This window comes from Periophthalmus magnuspinnatus, chromosome 23, assembly GCF_009829125.3.
Source record: "Periophthalmus magnuspinnatus isolate fPerMag1 chromosome 23, fPerMag1.2.pri, whole genome shotgun sequence".
NCBI classification, from domain to species: Eukaryota; Metazoa; Chordata; class Actinopteri; order Gobiiformes; family Gobiidae; genus Periophthalmus; species Periophthalmus magnuspinnatus.
Genome location: NC_047148.1, coordinates 23,038,707 through 23,055,396, shown reverse-complemented (window position 1 = coordinate 23,055,396; position 16,690 = coordinate 23,038,707). Strand labels below are relative to the sequence as shown.

Below are 16,690 nucleotides of genomic sequence, written 5' to 3'. Positions count from 1 at the left end.
ACGCGCTCACGTGCTGCCACCATCTGGCCACATGGGAAAATAACAACAATAGAGCATCTGGGAAAATCATGAAAGTGATTTAATAATCCACAAATAACAAAGGCAGGGGGATGATTTATTGCAGTATTGACTTCAAAGATACAGGGGGAAATCTTTTCAGCACTTTTTTATATAACATCAAAATATACATTAAAAAACGTCAAATTCCCCTGTATATTGGCACATACTGCTTGGTTTAAAAACAAACACATTTACATGTTGCAGTGTAGCAACTATAAATCCAGAAACAAAAACAGAAAAATGGTTATTTCAGACTCTTGTAAATAAAAGATCTGATGCTAGTTTAAACTCCAAAAAACACTTTATTAAGAACAGCATGAATACACTAACTTCCAACATTCACTTATTTTTTACAGAATTATGTTCAGATATAAACATGTTTTAAACTATTATACAGTGGGAGTAAAAATCAAAAACAGAGTTGCTGCACAACAGCGAAGGAACTCCCATACAATGTTTTCCTAAACATTTCCTTCTTATGGTATGCATCTTTAACATTTACATCAGTCTTGTTTTCAAAAAGGTCAATGTTAACGTACTGCCACTGCCTCTTACGTTTTCTCTACAGCATAGTTAACATCGTGGGAGTCATTTATTTCTTTGATGCATCCTTGGTAGCATAAAGCGCCCGGAGTGTCTGTACTACTTTGTTTGAGAGCTTCTGTCCACTTGTCAGAGTTATTTTCTTGTAAATTATGTCCGATTCTTTGACAGTGTCGACCCAAGGCACCTTTTTGCGACCGTCCTTTTTCTTTGCAACTGACCAAGGCCCAGAGTAAGTTCCTGTCATCCAGTGTATACTGTAGCCTTTTCTGTTTTTCTCAACAACCTTGGCGATCTGTGGCCGGTCTTTGTATTTAGGACAGAAGGTGGCGATGATGTCCATGACCTCCACAGGTTCGTTCTTTTGACCTGAATCTTCAGCTGCCTCACCACCTTTTCTTGGTTTCCTCTGTGAAGTAAAATGTAAAATTTAACAGTTCCATCCAAAACAAACAAACTGAAAAACTAAATCTATATTAAAAAACATAATTTTACCGCTGGAGGACTGTCATCCTCGCTGTCTTCATCGCTCGTCTCTACTGGAGCAGCTTCAGTGTGATGGTTGTTGCTTTGTATTTTTGGACCTTTAAGCAGGGACGTAATGACTTTGTTTTTGGCATTGGCGTTAGCTTCACCATCCTCCTCCTCCTCTTCACGATCCAAATGCTCCATCAGTAACTTGAACTGGAAGATAACGATAATCAGTCAGAGCATTTTCACACATGACACAAATACCACACATCAAACTGAAACATATCCGAATCTCGTGATACTTACATCTAAGAACTGCTTCACAATATTTCTCTTGGATTCATAGTTGAGATTCGTGTTAGCGAGATCGGTCTTTAGGAAATCCAGTGTTTGTCGAGGGTTAAAATGCACACTGGACTTTCTGTTCACTGCCTTGTCATAGACTTTGGCCGACTCTGTTGGGGAATACTTTTGGATTTTGCTGCAATGACAAAAAACATTGAGGTTTTATAAATGACATGATTAAAAATAAAAAGCTTTGTTTGTTGTGGTTTTTACCTGTCAGAGAAGCCATAGAGATTCTTTAAGTGTTGTTTTAGCATTAGCAATAGCAGTACACCTTGCGAGGCACTGGCAAAGTCCAGCAGAGGACCGGGGTTGTCAGGTAGACGGTCTAAAACTGCATCCTCATCGTCCAAATCCGAGTCTGAATCCGCGGACTTGGTTTTCTTTCGGACCACCTGTTCCTCCTCTTCCTCACTGCTGCTGCTGGAGCTGCTGCTGCTTTCCTCGCTGCTGTCGTCTTCATCTTCAGAGTTGTATTTTCTCTTTTTGTGTTTCTTTTTCTTCTTCTCTTTTTTCTTTGCGTTTTTCTGTCGGGGCACTGGTTCCTTTCGTAAAGACTGTGCAAATAAATCAGACATAAGTATCCTATTTTACTGTCTAAACTGCTAAATAAGGTTTGTCTTACCTCTTTAAAAGACTGCAGGAGATTGCTACCAGACACAGATAGAGTAATATCAATATGGTGCATTATAAACAGTGGCTCATCTTGTGTCTGGTACGGAAAGCACGCCAAGTTGTCTGCTACAAACAGCACCATGTTGACTTCTGTTTTCTGTACGAGACAAACGTCGATTCATTTAAACTGCGTAAGAAGACAACTTTTAACTTTCAAAATAGCCCGAAACTTACAGTGCTGTCGTCAAACAAGTTGAGCAGTGATATGAGGAAAGCTCGTCTGTGCTGGCGGTTTCCACGGACCATCGTGTAGAGGTGAGAGCAGAGGGCGGAGTCTCTGTCGTCAGGGCGAAAACCTCGGACCACTGCGGTTTTGGATCCGTGTATGGCCTGTTGCACTTGATATGACATCTTCAAACCAGCAACAGCTTTCATCTGGAAACAAACAAGACATGGGTTTGGTTTTAATATGTTTATAGAACTAGATAAGGTTTTTATGGAAGGACTGGCCTCCTGATGGTGCCAGAGTCAGGACTAAAGCAGGACTAAAGCAGGACTAAAGCAGGACTAAAGCAGAACTAAACCAGGACTAAAGCAGAACTAAAGCAGGACTAAAGCAGAACTAAACCAGGACTAAACCAGGACTAAAGCAGGACTAAAGCAGGACTAAACCGGGACTAAAGCAGGACTAAAGCAGGACTAAAGCAGGACTAAACCAGGACTAAACCAGGACTAAAGCAGGACTAAAGCAGGACTAAACCGGGACTAAAGCAGGACTAAAGCAGGACTAAAGCAGGACTAAAGCAGGACTAAACCGGGACTAAAGCAAGACTAAAGCAGGACTAAACCGGGACTAAACGAGGACTAAAGCAGGACTAAAGCAGGACTAAAGCAGGACTAAAGCAGGACTAAAACGGGACTAAAGCGGGACTAAAGCAGGACTAAAACAGAACTAAACCAGGACTAAACCAGGACTAAAGCGGGACTAAAACAGGACTAAACCAGGACTAGAGCAGGACTAAAGCAGGACTAAAGCGGGACTAAATCAGGTCCTAAACCAGGACTAAACCAGGACTAAACCAGGACTAAATCAGGACTAAATCAGGACTAAACCAGGACTAAACCAGGACTAAACCTGGGCTAAACCTGGACTAAGTATGGGGAATCTGTTTCAGTTTTATGCAGCTAAAACCTGAAGATGTGAGACAAGCCTCTACTTTGACCACGTTTAAATCCAGACTCAAACGGTTCTTTTTAGCTGTGAATGACTAAAAGCGTTTTATTCTGCTCTCTCCTCTTTGAAACTTACTTTTATGATGATTATGTTTTTATTTGTGTGATTTTAATGTCTTCCTTATTCCATAAAGCACTTTGAACCACTTTGTGTATGAATTGTGCTGTACAAATAAACTTGATATCAAATAATCACTCACATGGATGAAACCTGAGTATTTCTTGTCGATCTCCACCAGCTGGTTGTCTGCCTTGTTTTTCATGGTTGGCTCAGGATCTGTTCCCATAGCAATCAAGTACGGCACACACTGAAACACACAAAACTCTATTAGCAGCTGAAAGTTTAAGAAAAATAGACATGGATCAAAGTATATTACCTGTACAGGGTGTATAAGCCCCTGACCCAGAGTTAGTGTGATCACATTAAGGGCATAATGGCGCACAGTCGACTGGGTGTGAAAGAAAGACTCCAGCACCTGCTTTAAGTAAATCTGCATTATCGAGCTGCTCATGCCTGACGAGACATCCCCCATCTCCTTCAGATCCTCCTGTTTCGCCGTCTTCTTCCCTGCGTATGCCGTGAGATCCATCCAGTTAGAGATGTTTTACGAGTGGAAATACCAAAACGCGTAAAACTCACATTCGCGATCCGCCTCCTGCATCCGAGAGTCCTCCTCCTGAAGATACGTCTGGAGGTTCTTCAACACTTGTATCTTCAAACTGACCGACACGCTTTCGTCGGACAGATTGTTGTTGTACAAGACCTTCACGTCTTGCACAAACATCAGCTCTGGGTACATGATGAACTGGAAGCCTGCAAATAATAAGAGATTACATGAATGTCGAGGGATTATTTCATATTAAAACCTTCATGAATGTGTTTGAATCTCTACCCAGTCCGATGAGCGCCTTAATCTGCACTTCCTCGTCTTGGTGAGTGGTGAAGTACATCAGCAGCTCCAGAACTTTGTCTTTGATCACGATCTGCGCGAAATGAAAACGTAAATTAGACGCTGACCAAAAACAGTATCAGAAAACACTGAACTTTTACCTTTGTGGCTCCTTTGAACTCTTCCAGGTCAAAGTCAAAGTGTCGACAAAGAGCCCCCACGGTGAACAGCGAGCGCAGGAGTGTGGGCTTGTTGTTGACCAGAGTCGGGCTGGTGGGGTCCTCCTGATGTTGAGTTTTCAGTTTTGCCAAAGCCCCTGCAGAAAGGCACAAAATTAATGTCATTCTTTATGTTTTTTTATTCAAGAAAAGTTTGTGTCTTACCATAGTATCGATTAAAACAAGCCCAGACAAACTTGTAGTTGTGCGTGACCTTATTCACGACAGCGCCGAGACAACTCACGCAGTGTTGGACGACCTGATGAGCAGTGAATGTAAATGAGACACAGAATATCTAAACGAACCAGAGTCTACGAATGAATCTCACTCACCGTCATGCCGTATTTGATGATAAGCTTCATCAAGTCTTCCTCGAGCGTCGTGAGGAAGCCTTCGCTCGGGTGCTCTATCAGAGGCACCACGAGCTCCAGGATTTTAGCCACGTTACAAATAACCATGAAATCGTTCTGAGTCTAAAACAACAATGATTATATTTGGGTTAAAAACTTCAGTAGTCTACGATAATCATCATCACTAAACTGTTTAAGTAAGTACTGACGTTGCACTTTGTCGTCAAGTACGGCTGCATGGTCATGGCGTGTTTAACCATTAACTGTGGTCGGATCTTGCTGAACAGGTAGAGTGTGGTTATACACGAAACCAGGCGGCCGGAGCTGACCCCTTTGTCCTCTGGAAAAAAAAAAACAGCGACTCCGTTAACAAAGAAGCTGCGAGTTTTTTGTCAGAAATATCACACAAAAAAATCTACCTGCGAGAGACTCCTCGTACGTCAGGATGTGCTCGACGAGACTGTCCACCAGCTGGATACACGCCTTTTTGGCAGGTTTGTAAGAGGCATTTTCCTCTGATTTTAACAGCTACATAAAAAGACATATTTCATCAGGAGATACAGCACAAAACAGGACAAAAGGGGGAACAACGCACACGAACACAAAACATACATTCTGAAGAAGTTGCTCAAACCAGTCATAACCAGTGTCTTTACAAGCCAAGACCTGAAATACAGTATTGTTGTTTAATTATTTAGTACAGAAAGCATGTATAAATACTAAAGGATGTATATTTACCACATCTGTAATGTTGAGAATCTTGCGCGTCATTGCTTCTTTATCATGATTCGGTGTTGGAGTAAACCAGAGTTTTTGAAACGTTTCATTGACTAGTTTCTGTTCAAAACATTGAGTTTGCATTAGGAAAAAAAATCAGAAATGCTCAAACAAATAGCAATATAAAGTAAAAACCTTGATGCCCTCTTCATCGTTCACTCTGCGGATCATCTTCACGCACATCTCAGTGATTTTGTGGAAGTCTGGCAGCTCAAGGCAAATGTCTCTCAGGATTTTTATAACTCGCTTTCTGACACTTATGCCTGTGTCCTGTTCAAAAGGAAAAATAGTATAAACATTTGAATCAGTCTCAGTTAACATGAAGCTGGTCAAAATACTTTTTACAGTTGTAATACATTAGCCGGCCCGTAGGTGGCAGTGCAGACAGCAAAGCAATTTAACCTCAGTTGAACTTATGAACTCTGAGTGAACTTTTTATTGCCAAATTAGTCATCGTGAAGTCATTTGGAAGAGCCACACAGCGAGCCACAGACTTTGGCCACGCTTCAATCGAATATTTAGGACCAAGACATTTACAGAAGAAGCAAAGAAAATTACCAGTATTCTTTCAATGAGCATGTCGTAGTACTGCTCAATGAGCTCAGGGCGGCTGAGCACAAAGCGGCCGAGCAGCTCCACCGCCGCCTCTCGCACACTGGTGGAGTTGTCCATAAGACGACAGTGGACCCCACGCTGCATATCCGTCTATGAAACAGACAAGGACGTTTATTACATCTATGGAACAAACTGTCAGTGTCATGATGCTGTGAACATACTCGGCCCAAAATGCTCGGATCGACAGCCACCACTTCAGAAAGACATTTCATAGCTTTTGTTCGGACTGCTATCGCACTCTCGCCCAACACCCGTAAAATCTATAAGAAAAGAACGAGTGGAGAAAACAAAATTACTCAATATCATATGAAAATGTGTCACTGCCAACTGAGGATTCCCCTGGAAAACCTGTTCTACTTTGGCTCAGATAAATGTAATATCATGTGAAAATGTGATCTTTTTAAAACCTGATGTATTTATACTCAGCTGGCAGCAGAATGTTGTCTTTGCTTGTCAGCGTGTTTGTTAAATTACCTGTGATAAATATATATCAAAGCTCTGTGCAAAAGGCCTCATGGAGGCCAGATATCTGACAATGAGATTGCAGTCTTCATAATCCACTACGTCTGAATTCATCCTAAAAATAAACAACATAATTACAACATGTATCATTTAAAGTTTTTGCTCCACAGGTGTTTGGGTTTTTGCCACATACTTTAAAGAGCTAAACTGAGAGGGTGACGTCTTTATAACTTTACGAAGAAACTTCTTCCTTGTCTCTGCTTTGTGCATGATGTCCCCGGTCGATTCAACCTCCTTAGAATAATACTTTGAGTCCTCGTCCCTCTCCTTTTGAGACTTCATGGCCTTATCCACTTCGCTTGTGACGTCTCTGTACCACTGAGCAATGTAAAAGTTCCTCGCAAACTGTAACAAAAGGTAACAGACATTAAGTCCATGTATTGAACTACGTTTAATGACATAAACTCACCAGTAAAGACGTGTCTGTCTCCACGTTGTCGTCAATATAATCGAGTAAGGCCTTTTGGAGCTGCTGCACCTCATCATTGCCTGGAGTCTGGAGAAATCCAATCAGTCAATATAATTTAACATTAAATTAACCTACCGCCTCATTTTACAGTGATTAAATGATTTGAATTTACCTCCCTCAGGATGCGGTCAATGACTTTTTGATCCATTTTACTTGTGACGGCGTCTTTGCGAAGGCGAGAGGCCACAGTGCCCAGGTAATCCAGCGACGCCACCCTGAGAGCCATTTCTGTTTGTTTGTTACTGAACTGGTGAACCTGGTGTTAAAGAGACAGGAGAAGAGGGTTAGTTTTGGTACATTTGTTACATTTTGTTTAAAAAAAAAACACGGTACTGACCAACAGCCTCCCCAGTAAACTGAGCAGCAGTTCAGCTGCAGGCCACTCGGGCCTGTTCACAGTGGACAGCAGGTCATGGACAAAGTTCTCAAACAGAGGCCTGTAGTCCTCCTCGCCCTGTTTACTCCCACACCTGAAACACGTGGGCAATTACAGCAACTTTTTAAACATATAACTGTTTACAATCTTTCAATAGAAACCCACTCACTTTTTAAGAAAAACTGACAGAAAATTCTGCGCAGTCCTCATGGCTGTTTCATAAGCGTTTGTGATGAGGACGTCTTTATCGACCTAGAGCAAAACACATTTTAATAACACAGTAAAAGGCATTTTAATAACACACTAAAACACATTTTAATAACACACTAAAATGCATTTTAATAACATGGCAACTGCATTTTAATGACAATGGTAACAGAAAGTAAAAAGACAACATGCAGATTTTGAAGCGTACCTTCTTATTGTGTTCTTCTTCTCCGTCTCTTTCAGACGGTAACTGAACCACACACTGGATGAGCTGAAGGACCAAGGCAGAGACCATCTGGATGTAAACGTATTCACCGTCTGAGTCACTGCTTAACCTAGGACCAGATCATGTCTCATAAACATTTGTTACATTAAAATGAAAACACTTTTGAATCATAAATCACCTAAAGTTCCTGAGGCTGCGTTTACTGGTGGGCAGTCTTGCCAAGGAGGTGAAAATCTCTTCAAGAATGAGCTGTCTGTGTTTCTCATATCGTGAAAACACCTAGATATAAGATATAATATTATAATAATGAAAAGTTTAACGAACGATTTGTCAGTATTATATAATTAAACATTACATACCGCCGTCACGAGTGTGATCGCACACAACTGCAACTCACTCACATTCTCCACAAAGAAAGGAGTAATGCCCAGTGTGGACACCTGATCAGAGCAGCACAGACATCAAACATGTTTCTTTTTCTTTCTTTTTTTTAACCTCAAATCAAATATAAGGCTCTACCTGGAGGATAGTGGTGTCAGTGAGCAGCTGAATCTCCAGGAGCTCGGACATACTCCCCACAACATCACACACTTTATTGTAGAGCTTCACCACCACCTTCTGTTTGGAGCTGGAACACTTGGCTCTTTTGGATTTTGAACTGTGGACACCACCTACATCCGATAAAGGAAACAACAACAAAAAAAAAACAATGTGGTTGTGATGTTCAACGAGATAATGTGTTTGTTTAAAGATAATGCCGACCTCCGTGAGGATCCACCCTGTACACGGGGTCATACTGAGGGTAAAGAGTGTTCAGGAGGTGGAACTTGGTGTACTGCAACACTCTCTCAATCACATCCTCGATGTAAACCGCTTTGGGCATGTGCGGAGAGGTCATGATGTTGAGGGCGGTCAGACAGGCATCTGCAGATCTGACCACTCGCTCCATGATGAGGTCACGCCACAGCTTCTCTTCATCCATTGACTCATTATCCTAAAACACATTATAACATTACATTATAACATTACTCCTGACAAACACAATTACACAATAATAATCGTTCTTTACTTACATAATGCATTAATGTTGAAAGTTTGACACTGTCCTGAATATTCTTCTCCAGAATATTCAAAACTTTGACCAGTCTTTCAGAGGGAATCTGTCAAATGAATGAAGTTCTCTTTATTTCCTTAAACTGGTGAAACTTTAAAAGGTGAACAGGTCTATTATTTTCTTACCTTATTGAAAATACCCATAGCTTTAATCTTAGCAGAGTCACTGCTGAGTTCACTCAACTGAAGCTGTCCAAGCAAAAGTTCCTGAGGTATTTCATCATCATCTGCATAAAAAAAAGTGTTGAAAAGTTTCTTGTACATTTTTTGTTAAAAATGTGTGTTTTACCCGTGGCAGTAAAATCTGCATCTTCCAGATTCTCTAGGATACTGTCCAGGGTGGCTGTGAACCTCTTGAATGTGGATGAATCCATCATTTCTGTTAAATACAGAACAGGCATTTTATTGATAAAAAAAGAGAAAACTGTATATTTAACAAAAGAAACGCTTGTTACCTTCAACCGTCTGCTTCGGCTCATATGACTTTCTATTTTTCTGCTTCTCCTTTTTGCTTAGTTTTCTTGCAACTTATTAAAAGCAAACATTGATTTTGTGAATAACAGTCATTCAATGTAGGAGCCAAATGAATGTATAATGAACAGTGAAGGTACCAGCAGTGAGGTTCGGCGGAGGAGAACTTTCATCTGAATCTTCTGGACTTCGATCGCGATGGCGCCCGCTCGAAGAACGACCTCTTTTCTCCTCACATTTCCAGGACTTGTCATTGTCTTTCCTGGATTTTTTTCTCACAACTGTCAAAAAAGCAACATTAAAACCTGTAACTTACATTTACATAGGCAAAAGTATATTTCATTTCGTAATATAATTCTTACTGGGCAGGGGACGATACTAAAATTTGGTGTCACGATTATCACGGCCAAAATAAGTGCGATTAACGATTATATCAGGATAATTATGAAAGCTGCTGACGGTTTAAAATGTTTTGGATATGAATGTGGCATTTCTTAAGTGAAAACAACTACGATCTAGAGGCATAATGGAAAAGCAAGTTTTTTCTGCACTTTCTGGAGATAAAATAGGGATTATGTCACGATTATATAAAATGTCCCGTTCCTAATTCTTACCCCCGTCATCAGAGTCTTCAGGGTCTTCGCTGTCTTCTTCAGAGTCAGAAATAACATACTTGGGTTTCTTACTGACTACACTGTGTCTACGCTTGTTCGATAACATTTCTGAAAAGACAGAAGAAGTTGAGGGAGAATATTTCAATTCAAACGTGCTGCTTATATGTAACTTACCTGATTTGGATGAGCGGACGTTCCTACTGTCCCTGATTATTCGTTTTACTTCGTCAATGCTGAGTCTCTTAAGCACAATTACAGGCTTGGATGATTTAGCGAGATTCTTAACCAGTGACACTCTGTCCAGCACGACTCTGGGTTCAATCAGCCCATCGACACATTTAGAAGTTGCGTCTCGCTTCAGTTTAGGAATTACAAAGTTTTTCAAATTTGATCCTGTGCCGCCCAGGAGGTACGAGGGAAACTCACTGGCCTTGCTTTCCACGGTGTGTTTATCTGCAGTCTGACCACTACCTTTTCGGTCTTCCTTGTTAGAAGAAGACGTACTTTCCGTCTTTGATCGTCTGTTGAGCTCGGCGGATCTTTTACTCCCATCGTGCTTCGCTTTAGGGCAGTCGGGTTTAGCGGACTGGTCACCACTCTGTCTGTTATAGTTCTCCTCAGATTGTGCCAGTCTCTGCTTCTTTTCCCCGTCTCGCTCGCGTTCATCTCCACGGCCTCTGCAGCGATCTCTGTCGTTTCCTCGAGTTTTGTCTTGATCTTGATCCCTCTCTTTGTCCTTACTGCGTCTGCGGTCTTTGTCTGACTCTTTATTTCTTTCTTGAATCCTTTCAGCTTCCCGTTCTCTTTCCCTGTTGCGATGTCGTTCTTTTTTATGATCTGGCTCCTTCTCTTGTGTTTTTTCCTTCGTTCGCTCTTTGCCTTTAATGTACTTGGGCTCTTTTTCTTGAGCTTGGTCCTGTGTTTGGGTTTTATCCTTGGTCTTCTCCTTATCCTTACTGTGATGCACATCTTTAGCTGGCTCCTGGATTTTCTCTTGGACTTTGGCCTTTTCTCGTTCTTGGTCCTTGTTTCGATTTCTACTTTTTTCGACATCTTGCTGCTTCTCTTGCCTTTTGTCTCGCTCAGTTTCTTTACCCCGTTTCTGCTTTGCGTCTTTGTCCAGGTCTTGATCTTTTTTCTGGACCTTATCCGTGTCCAGCTCTTTAGCCCTGTTTCGACTCCGGTCTTTAACGACGTCTTGTTCTTTTTCTTGAGGCTGACCCCTGCCCCGGTCTCTGTCCTTGTTAACGCTCCTTTCCTTGTCTTCTCTAGTTTTACTCCGCTCATCACTTGGATTCTGGTCTCTTCTATCTTTGCTTGGTTCCTTGTTTTTGAGTTTGTCCTTGTTACTCTCTCTGATTTTTTCCACACTTTTGCTTCGATCTTTGTCTTTTTCCTTGTGTCTGTTCTTTTCCGTTTCAGGGGAGGTATTAATTTTTGTGCTATTACTGATTTTTTTACTATCAGGGATGCGGGCGTTGCAGTGATGGCTGCTGTTGTTTCTTTCCTCTTTCAAAGTTGTTTCTAAATTGGCTTTATGTTTCTGACGTAGTGTTTCCGTCTCATTGTTTTCTGCACTGGTGTCGTTTGGGACATTTTGCGTTTTTTCCTTCTGACTTTCCTGGTGGTTTTTATGAGTATCAAACTTTCTAGAGTTGTCTGTATGTTGTTTTATGAAGGTTTGGTTTTCAACAACTTTGCCCTTATCTTCTGACTTCGATTTGAGGCGTTTAAGGTGATCTTCACAAATCTCTCGAGGTTCCAGGACCACTACAGGATGTGCTTTTCCTAGGCCAGCTTGCTCCAGATCTATACTGACCATCAAAGCCGGTCGACCTGTACCGTTATTCGTAGCAACAGTCTTTCTGGGTGTCATCTTGCTGCTACGGTTACCCTTCTGTCCATCCCCTGCTTCAGAAAAGCCTCCAACTCCAGGTTTCTGAGGATAAGAGTCCTGTTTTCGTTTCTTCAGCGGTTTGTCTACAAGCAAATAATGACATTTAGTTAGCAATATTAACACACTGATTTAAAAAGTAGAGAAAATGCCTGCCTTCACCTTTGTCCTGAACATCCTTATTCCAGCGTTCTTTCTCGAATGATGACTCATGTTCTACTCTCTCAGACTCTGAAAGTGCGTCTGTCTCAGCTTCATCACCGGTGTCCTTTGCGTTGTGTTGGACGACAGGCAGATGACAGTTTGCCTGCTCCTCGGCTTCTGGCTTCTGTGAAGACTCTTGGGTTGTCCTTGACGACGGAGTATCCTTCATTACACTAGTATCCACGTGATTGGCATTTTCTACAGCGGGCATGTCTCCAGAGTGATCCGTGTCAGAAGATCGTACTCTCGTCAGTTTTAAAGTCAGCCTTGAGGAGTCCTTCATTGGTGAGCTTACTATGTCGTACAAAGCATTTTTGTCAATTTGTTCATATTCCTCTTTGTTCCTTTCTTTATGTTTCTTTTTGTACTCCACTGAAGTTACACGTTTGTCGGGCAGATCATTGGGTGACTGTATGATGACCCTTGACCCTGTAGAAATACAAATTGGATCACGTGTATAGCTTCAGAGCATTGCCATTAAGAGTACAGTTAGAATACTGGTTTAATTGCACATTTACGTTTTGTGGTCTCTTCGTGCGCCGCAGGAGAACATGAAGAATTTGGAGATCCCACAGAAAATGCAGCGCCTTTCGTAGAGGAGCCATTTGCCTGAAGAATACAAGATATATGTCAGGTTTTTAATAGAAGTAATTTGTAAACTGAGGTCTGAATAAGGTGCAAAGTTGTTTTAATTTACCTCATTTCCCAATCTCTGTGTCATGTTCATGTAGGTATCATTGGAACCAACTTGTGCATTGTGATTGGAGTTATTTGATAGCTGTCCAGAGACCTTGTTGTCATGGATATTTCTCATCCCGGCAGCTATGAAAACAAATATTACAAAACATCAGATTGTTTTTTACACAAGATAAAATCAAGTTAGGACTAGTTACAACTAGTATTGACCTGTGTAATGTTACCATAACCATCTCGGTTATGACATGTGCTAAACAAAGGTTGCAACTCACCTTGTTGAGCTTGTTGGTGTTGAGAATAACTAGGCGGATTGTATTGCAAATAGTCGTCAGGACTCTGTGGGGTGTAGGGACTGGATATGGGACTGTTCTGTTTGGTTATAAATCTTGCACCGGACCCAGACTGCTGAGGAGTAAAACATCTGAAAAAGATAAATGAGAAGGTCTTACTAAACAGCTGGAAAGATACATCTCATTCCTAATGCAAATGAACTATGATGATGTCGGGTTCTTACCCAGAAGGACTTGGGGGAACAGAGGTTTGCTGATAGTTAGATGCAGGGCTGCCATGAACTTGATTCTGAGTCACTTTGTACTGCTGAATCAAAGATGGCTGCCTAACACCTTAAGAGACAGAGAAAAATAAAACAGGTTACCTGAATAAATCTGATTCCAAGTCAAACTGCTACTCTTTTTTGTAGTAACAAAGTACTAAAATACTTGTCACATTCATGCAATTGTTACTAAGCAGAAAATAAACCAAAGGAACGGAATGTGAGTGCATTTAATACAATTACATTATTGTTTAATTGCACTTGTAATAATTGTTCAGTAGTGCTTGTAATATCTGATGATTAATCTATTGCACTCTGGCAGATACAAGGAAAGCACTTTCAAAACGTATATAAATAAAACATTTAATCAGTTTCCATTTTAAACCATCCCCAAGCCCATGTCAGTAATAGACAACTGAACATGCTCAGTAGCAGGGCAACAACTTGAGATCTCCTCCTTACCACCCCAAACCTCGTTCTGGGAAGGCATACTTTTATCCCTGAAGATTTTGGGGTTCCTTGACAACAAGGTTTGCAACAGCAAAGGCATGTCCCCTTCTGGTTCATCGTTGCCAAGATTGTCCTTCAATTCACTATAAATCAAAATGACTCATTATTAGATTATTGAGCAACGCACGCGGTTCCATAAATAAATAACTTTACTTACATATGTTCAGTCGAGACCTGGTTGAGACTGTGGACCAGCTGAGTCACCAGATTTTCATCCCGACATACCAGTAAATTGTTGACCTCTTCAGAGATCCTACTGCTGTAGAGGAGACCTTTAGCTGTCGTAGCAGGCAGTGGAGAAGGCAACGGGAGCTGGTTCAACACTATCAGGAGAAAAAAAACACATAGAAGTAATAATCAGGCTTCACGATTGGTATTTTTAAAGATATTTGTAATGCCTAATAAACTAAAAGTAACTTACAGTCTGTCAAGCTAGCAATTCCAGCAAGAGTAGTTATGGGAACATGAGGCATATCACCATTCATGCTGAAGATGAGGTCAAGAGACAGTGTCAGAAGCTAAGCTGTTCAATAACACTCTTCCTATTCCTCACATCTCCGGAATCCTGCAAATAAACAAAGCATTTACATTTAAAAGAGCAAAATCAGGTCATATCTGGGCAAAAAACATGACCTGGGACATAGATGGGGGTCAAGTAATTGCATTTTTAGATAATATAAATGACACATGAATGCTTTATGTCTGTGCATTAGAATGATTTATATAATATGTGCATGTGTTGAGGTGAAAAAGGCTTTCTAAACCAGTGCATTATCCAGTTATAAGAAGCTAACGCTGCTTTTTTGTAGCTTTAACAACAACATCCACCTGGCTAAATCACAGTTCCCCATATTTGTGAGAAAGTGACCCGTTTTTCCACATCAAAACCCCACTTCCACAGCTGCTTCTTTATTAAAATGTGATGTATGAAGAGATGAGAGCAGCCCCTGAGAGCGCACACACAGGACAACAACATCACAATCAATGCATTTGCTATCACTAACTGTAAATACTGTTTCGACACTTTATCAACGTATTTCCCCCAACACAGCAACGATTATAACACAGTATTACCACGGTATTACTAGTTTACAAACGCTAAAGACACAACCGGGGCGTGAAATGTGTGTTTTAGTGAAGGAAAACCACAATCAGCTCGTTGTTAGCCGGCTAGCAACAACTGGAGATAAAGCTATGCTAACAGGCTAGGTGTCTGTTTAAGTTGCCCTAGCTAGCATCACTGCAACTGAACCAAACACAACCGTCTAAATCTAAATACACACGCTTCTCCTGAACACACACGGACAATACTGTGTTGGATTGTAAGTTTGCATCCACCTCGGCTCTGTTAGGCTCATCTTTATCTGACAAAGTGATCCACGGACTTGCCTAAGGAAGCGTAACCCCGACCCGACGCCAGGAGAGGAAAGCAGGGGTACAAAGCACACAGCCCATCACACCGGGCTTTTATCGCCCTGGATAAACACTCCACCGACCCCCAAAACCCACAGGCAAGATCCGGGGTCAAAACCGACACTGTCCGCGTGAAAAACATCCGGACAAAACGCGAGTGTTATTGTTGAATGTGTGTTATTTACCTCGGGATGTGATGAGAAAGAGAAGTGGAGCTCTGGAGGAGGAGAGGAGGAGGAGAGGAGGAGGAGAGGGGGAGGAGCAGGAGTGGGATGGCAGCTGAAGAAGAAGAAGAAGAAGAGGAAGGAGGAGGAGGAGGAGGAGGAGGAGGAGGAGAAGAAGTAGAAGAAGAAGAAGAAGAAGAAGAAGAAGAACTCCCTCCTCGTCCCTCTGTGTCCCCCCTGTCCATCCGGAGACGCTCCAGGATAAAGACACAGCGCAAAGAGACTGGCCCCTGAGACAGAGACTGGCCCCTGAGACAGACACTGGCCCCTGAGACAGACACTGGCCCCTGAGAGAGAGACTGGCCCCTGAGACAGAATCTGGCCCCTGAGACAGACACTGGCCCCTGAGACAGAATCTGGCCCCTGAGACAGAGACTGGCCCCTGAGACAGAACTGAGAGACTGGCCCCTGAGACAGAATCTGGCCCCTGAGACAGACACTGGCCCCTGAGTCAGAACTGAGAGACTGGCCCCTGTAAAAAGAGACTGGCCCCTGAGACAGAGACTGGCCCTTGAGACACAGACTGGCCCCTGAGACAGACACTGGCCCCTGAGACAGAGACTGGCCCCTGGACCAAAACAGGACATGGATAAGGGACACAGCAGAGATTTTCAGGTTTAGTTTAAGTTTAAAATTAACAAGATAAATACAGAAAATCAACCATCTGGTGGCTTTGGTGAGCTATACGGTTTTATTTATATATATTATTATCTTTTTTTTTATGTTATTTTGTCTTATTTAGCAGTTGTTTTCGGGTATCATTTAGTTTCACATTTAAATTTAGTAAAATTAACAAATTCAAATTCTGATGGGATATATACGGTTTTAATAATAATAATAATAATAATAATAATAATAATAATAATAATAATATAATAATAATAATAATAATAATAATAATAATAATAATATAATAATAATAATAATAATAATAATAATAATAATAATAATATATAATTTATTTTTATTATTTTTATGCTATTTTGGCAGTTATTTCCAGGTATCATTACTTAAGCAACTACAGAAAAACCTACATTGTATGACAGATTTTTTTGCATATCCTTAACTCCGTCTGGATGAG

The 16,690-nt window shown here is 41.3% G+C and overlaps 1 protein-coding gene across 2 annotated transcripts; it reads right to left on the bottom strand.

Moving 5' to 3' along the window:
* Positions 1-98: 98 nt before the first annotated feature.
* Positions 99-15,616, bottom strand: LOC117391836 (nipped-B-like protein B). Of its 2 annotated transcripts, none has more exons than XM_033989762.2 (47): positions 15,571-15,616; positions 14,394-14,537; positions 14,130-14,295; positions 13,925-14,055; positions 13,424-13,532; positions 13,182-13,330; positions 12,911-13,035; positions 12,732-12,822; positions 12,172-12,642; positions 10,290-12,095; positions 10,116-10,223; positions 9,642-9,782; positions 9,486-9,557; positions 9,320-9,409; positions 9,157-9,257; positions 8,991-9,077; positions 8,680-8,911; positions 8,437-8,588; positions 8,277-8,357; positions 8,096-8,196; positions 7,900-8,026; positions 7,654-7,736; positions 7,446-7,578; positions 7,221-7,364; positions 7,049-7,135; positions 6,773-6,984; positions 6,592-6,694; positions 6,279-6,377; positions 6,061-6,207; positions 5,638-5,772; positions 5,464-5,562; positions 5,338-5,391; positions 5,145-5,253; positions 4,935-5,065; positions 4,708-4,848; positions 4,541-4,634; positions 4,319-4,473; positions 4,161-4,251; positions 3,908-4,081; positions 3,645-3,835; positions 3,468-3,575; positions 2,269-2,469; positions 2,045-2,191; positions 1,633-1,976; positions 1,381-1,555; positions 1,099-1,287; positions 99-1,012 (listed from the first exon to the last, which is right to left on the bottom strand). In XM_033989762.2, exons 2-47 carry the CDS (start codon positions 14,455-14,457, stop codon positions 653-655), a joined length of 8,310 nt encoding a protein of 2,769 aa, XP_033845653.1. In that variant the 5' UTR covers positions 14,458-14,537; positions 15,571-15,616; the 3' UTR covers positions 99-652. The 2 variants fall into 2 exon arrangements, with proteins under 2 accessions (XP_033845653.1, XP_055087467.1); XM_055231492.1 differs by having other exon boundaries at positions 13,955-14,055.
* Positions 15,617-16,690: the final 1,074 nt, after the last annotated feature.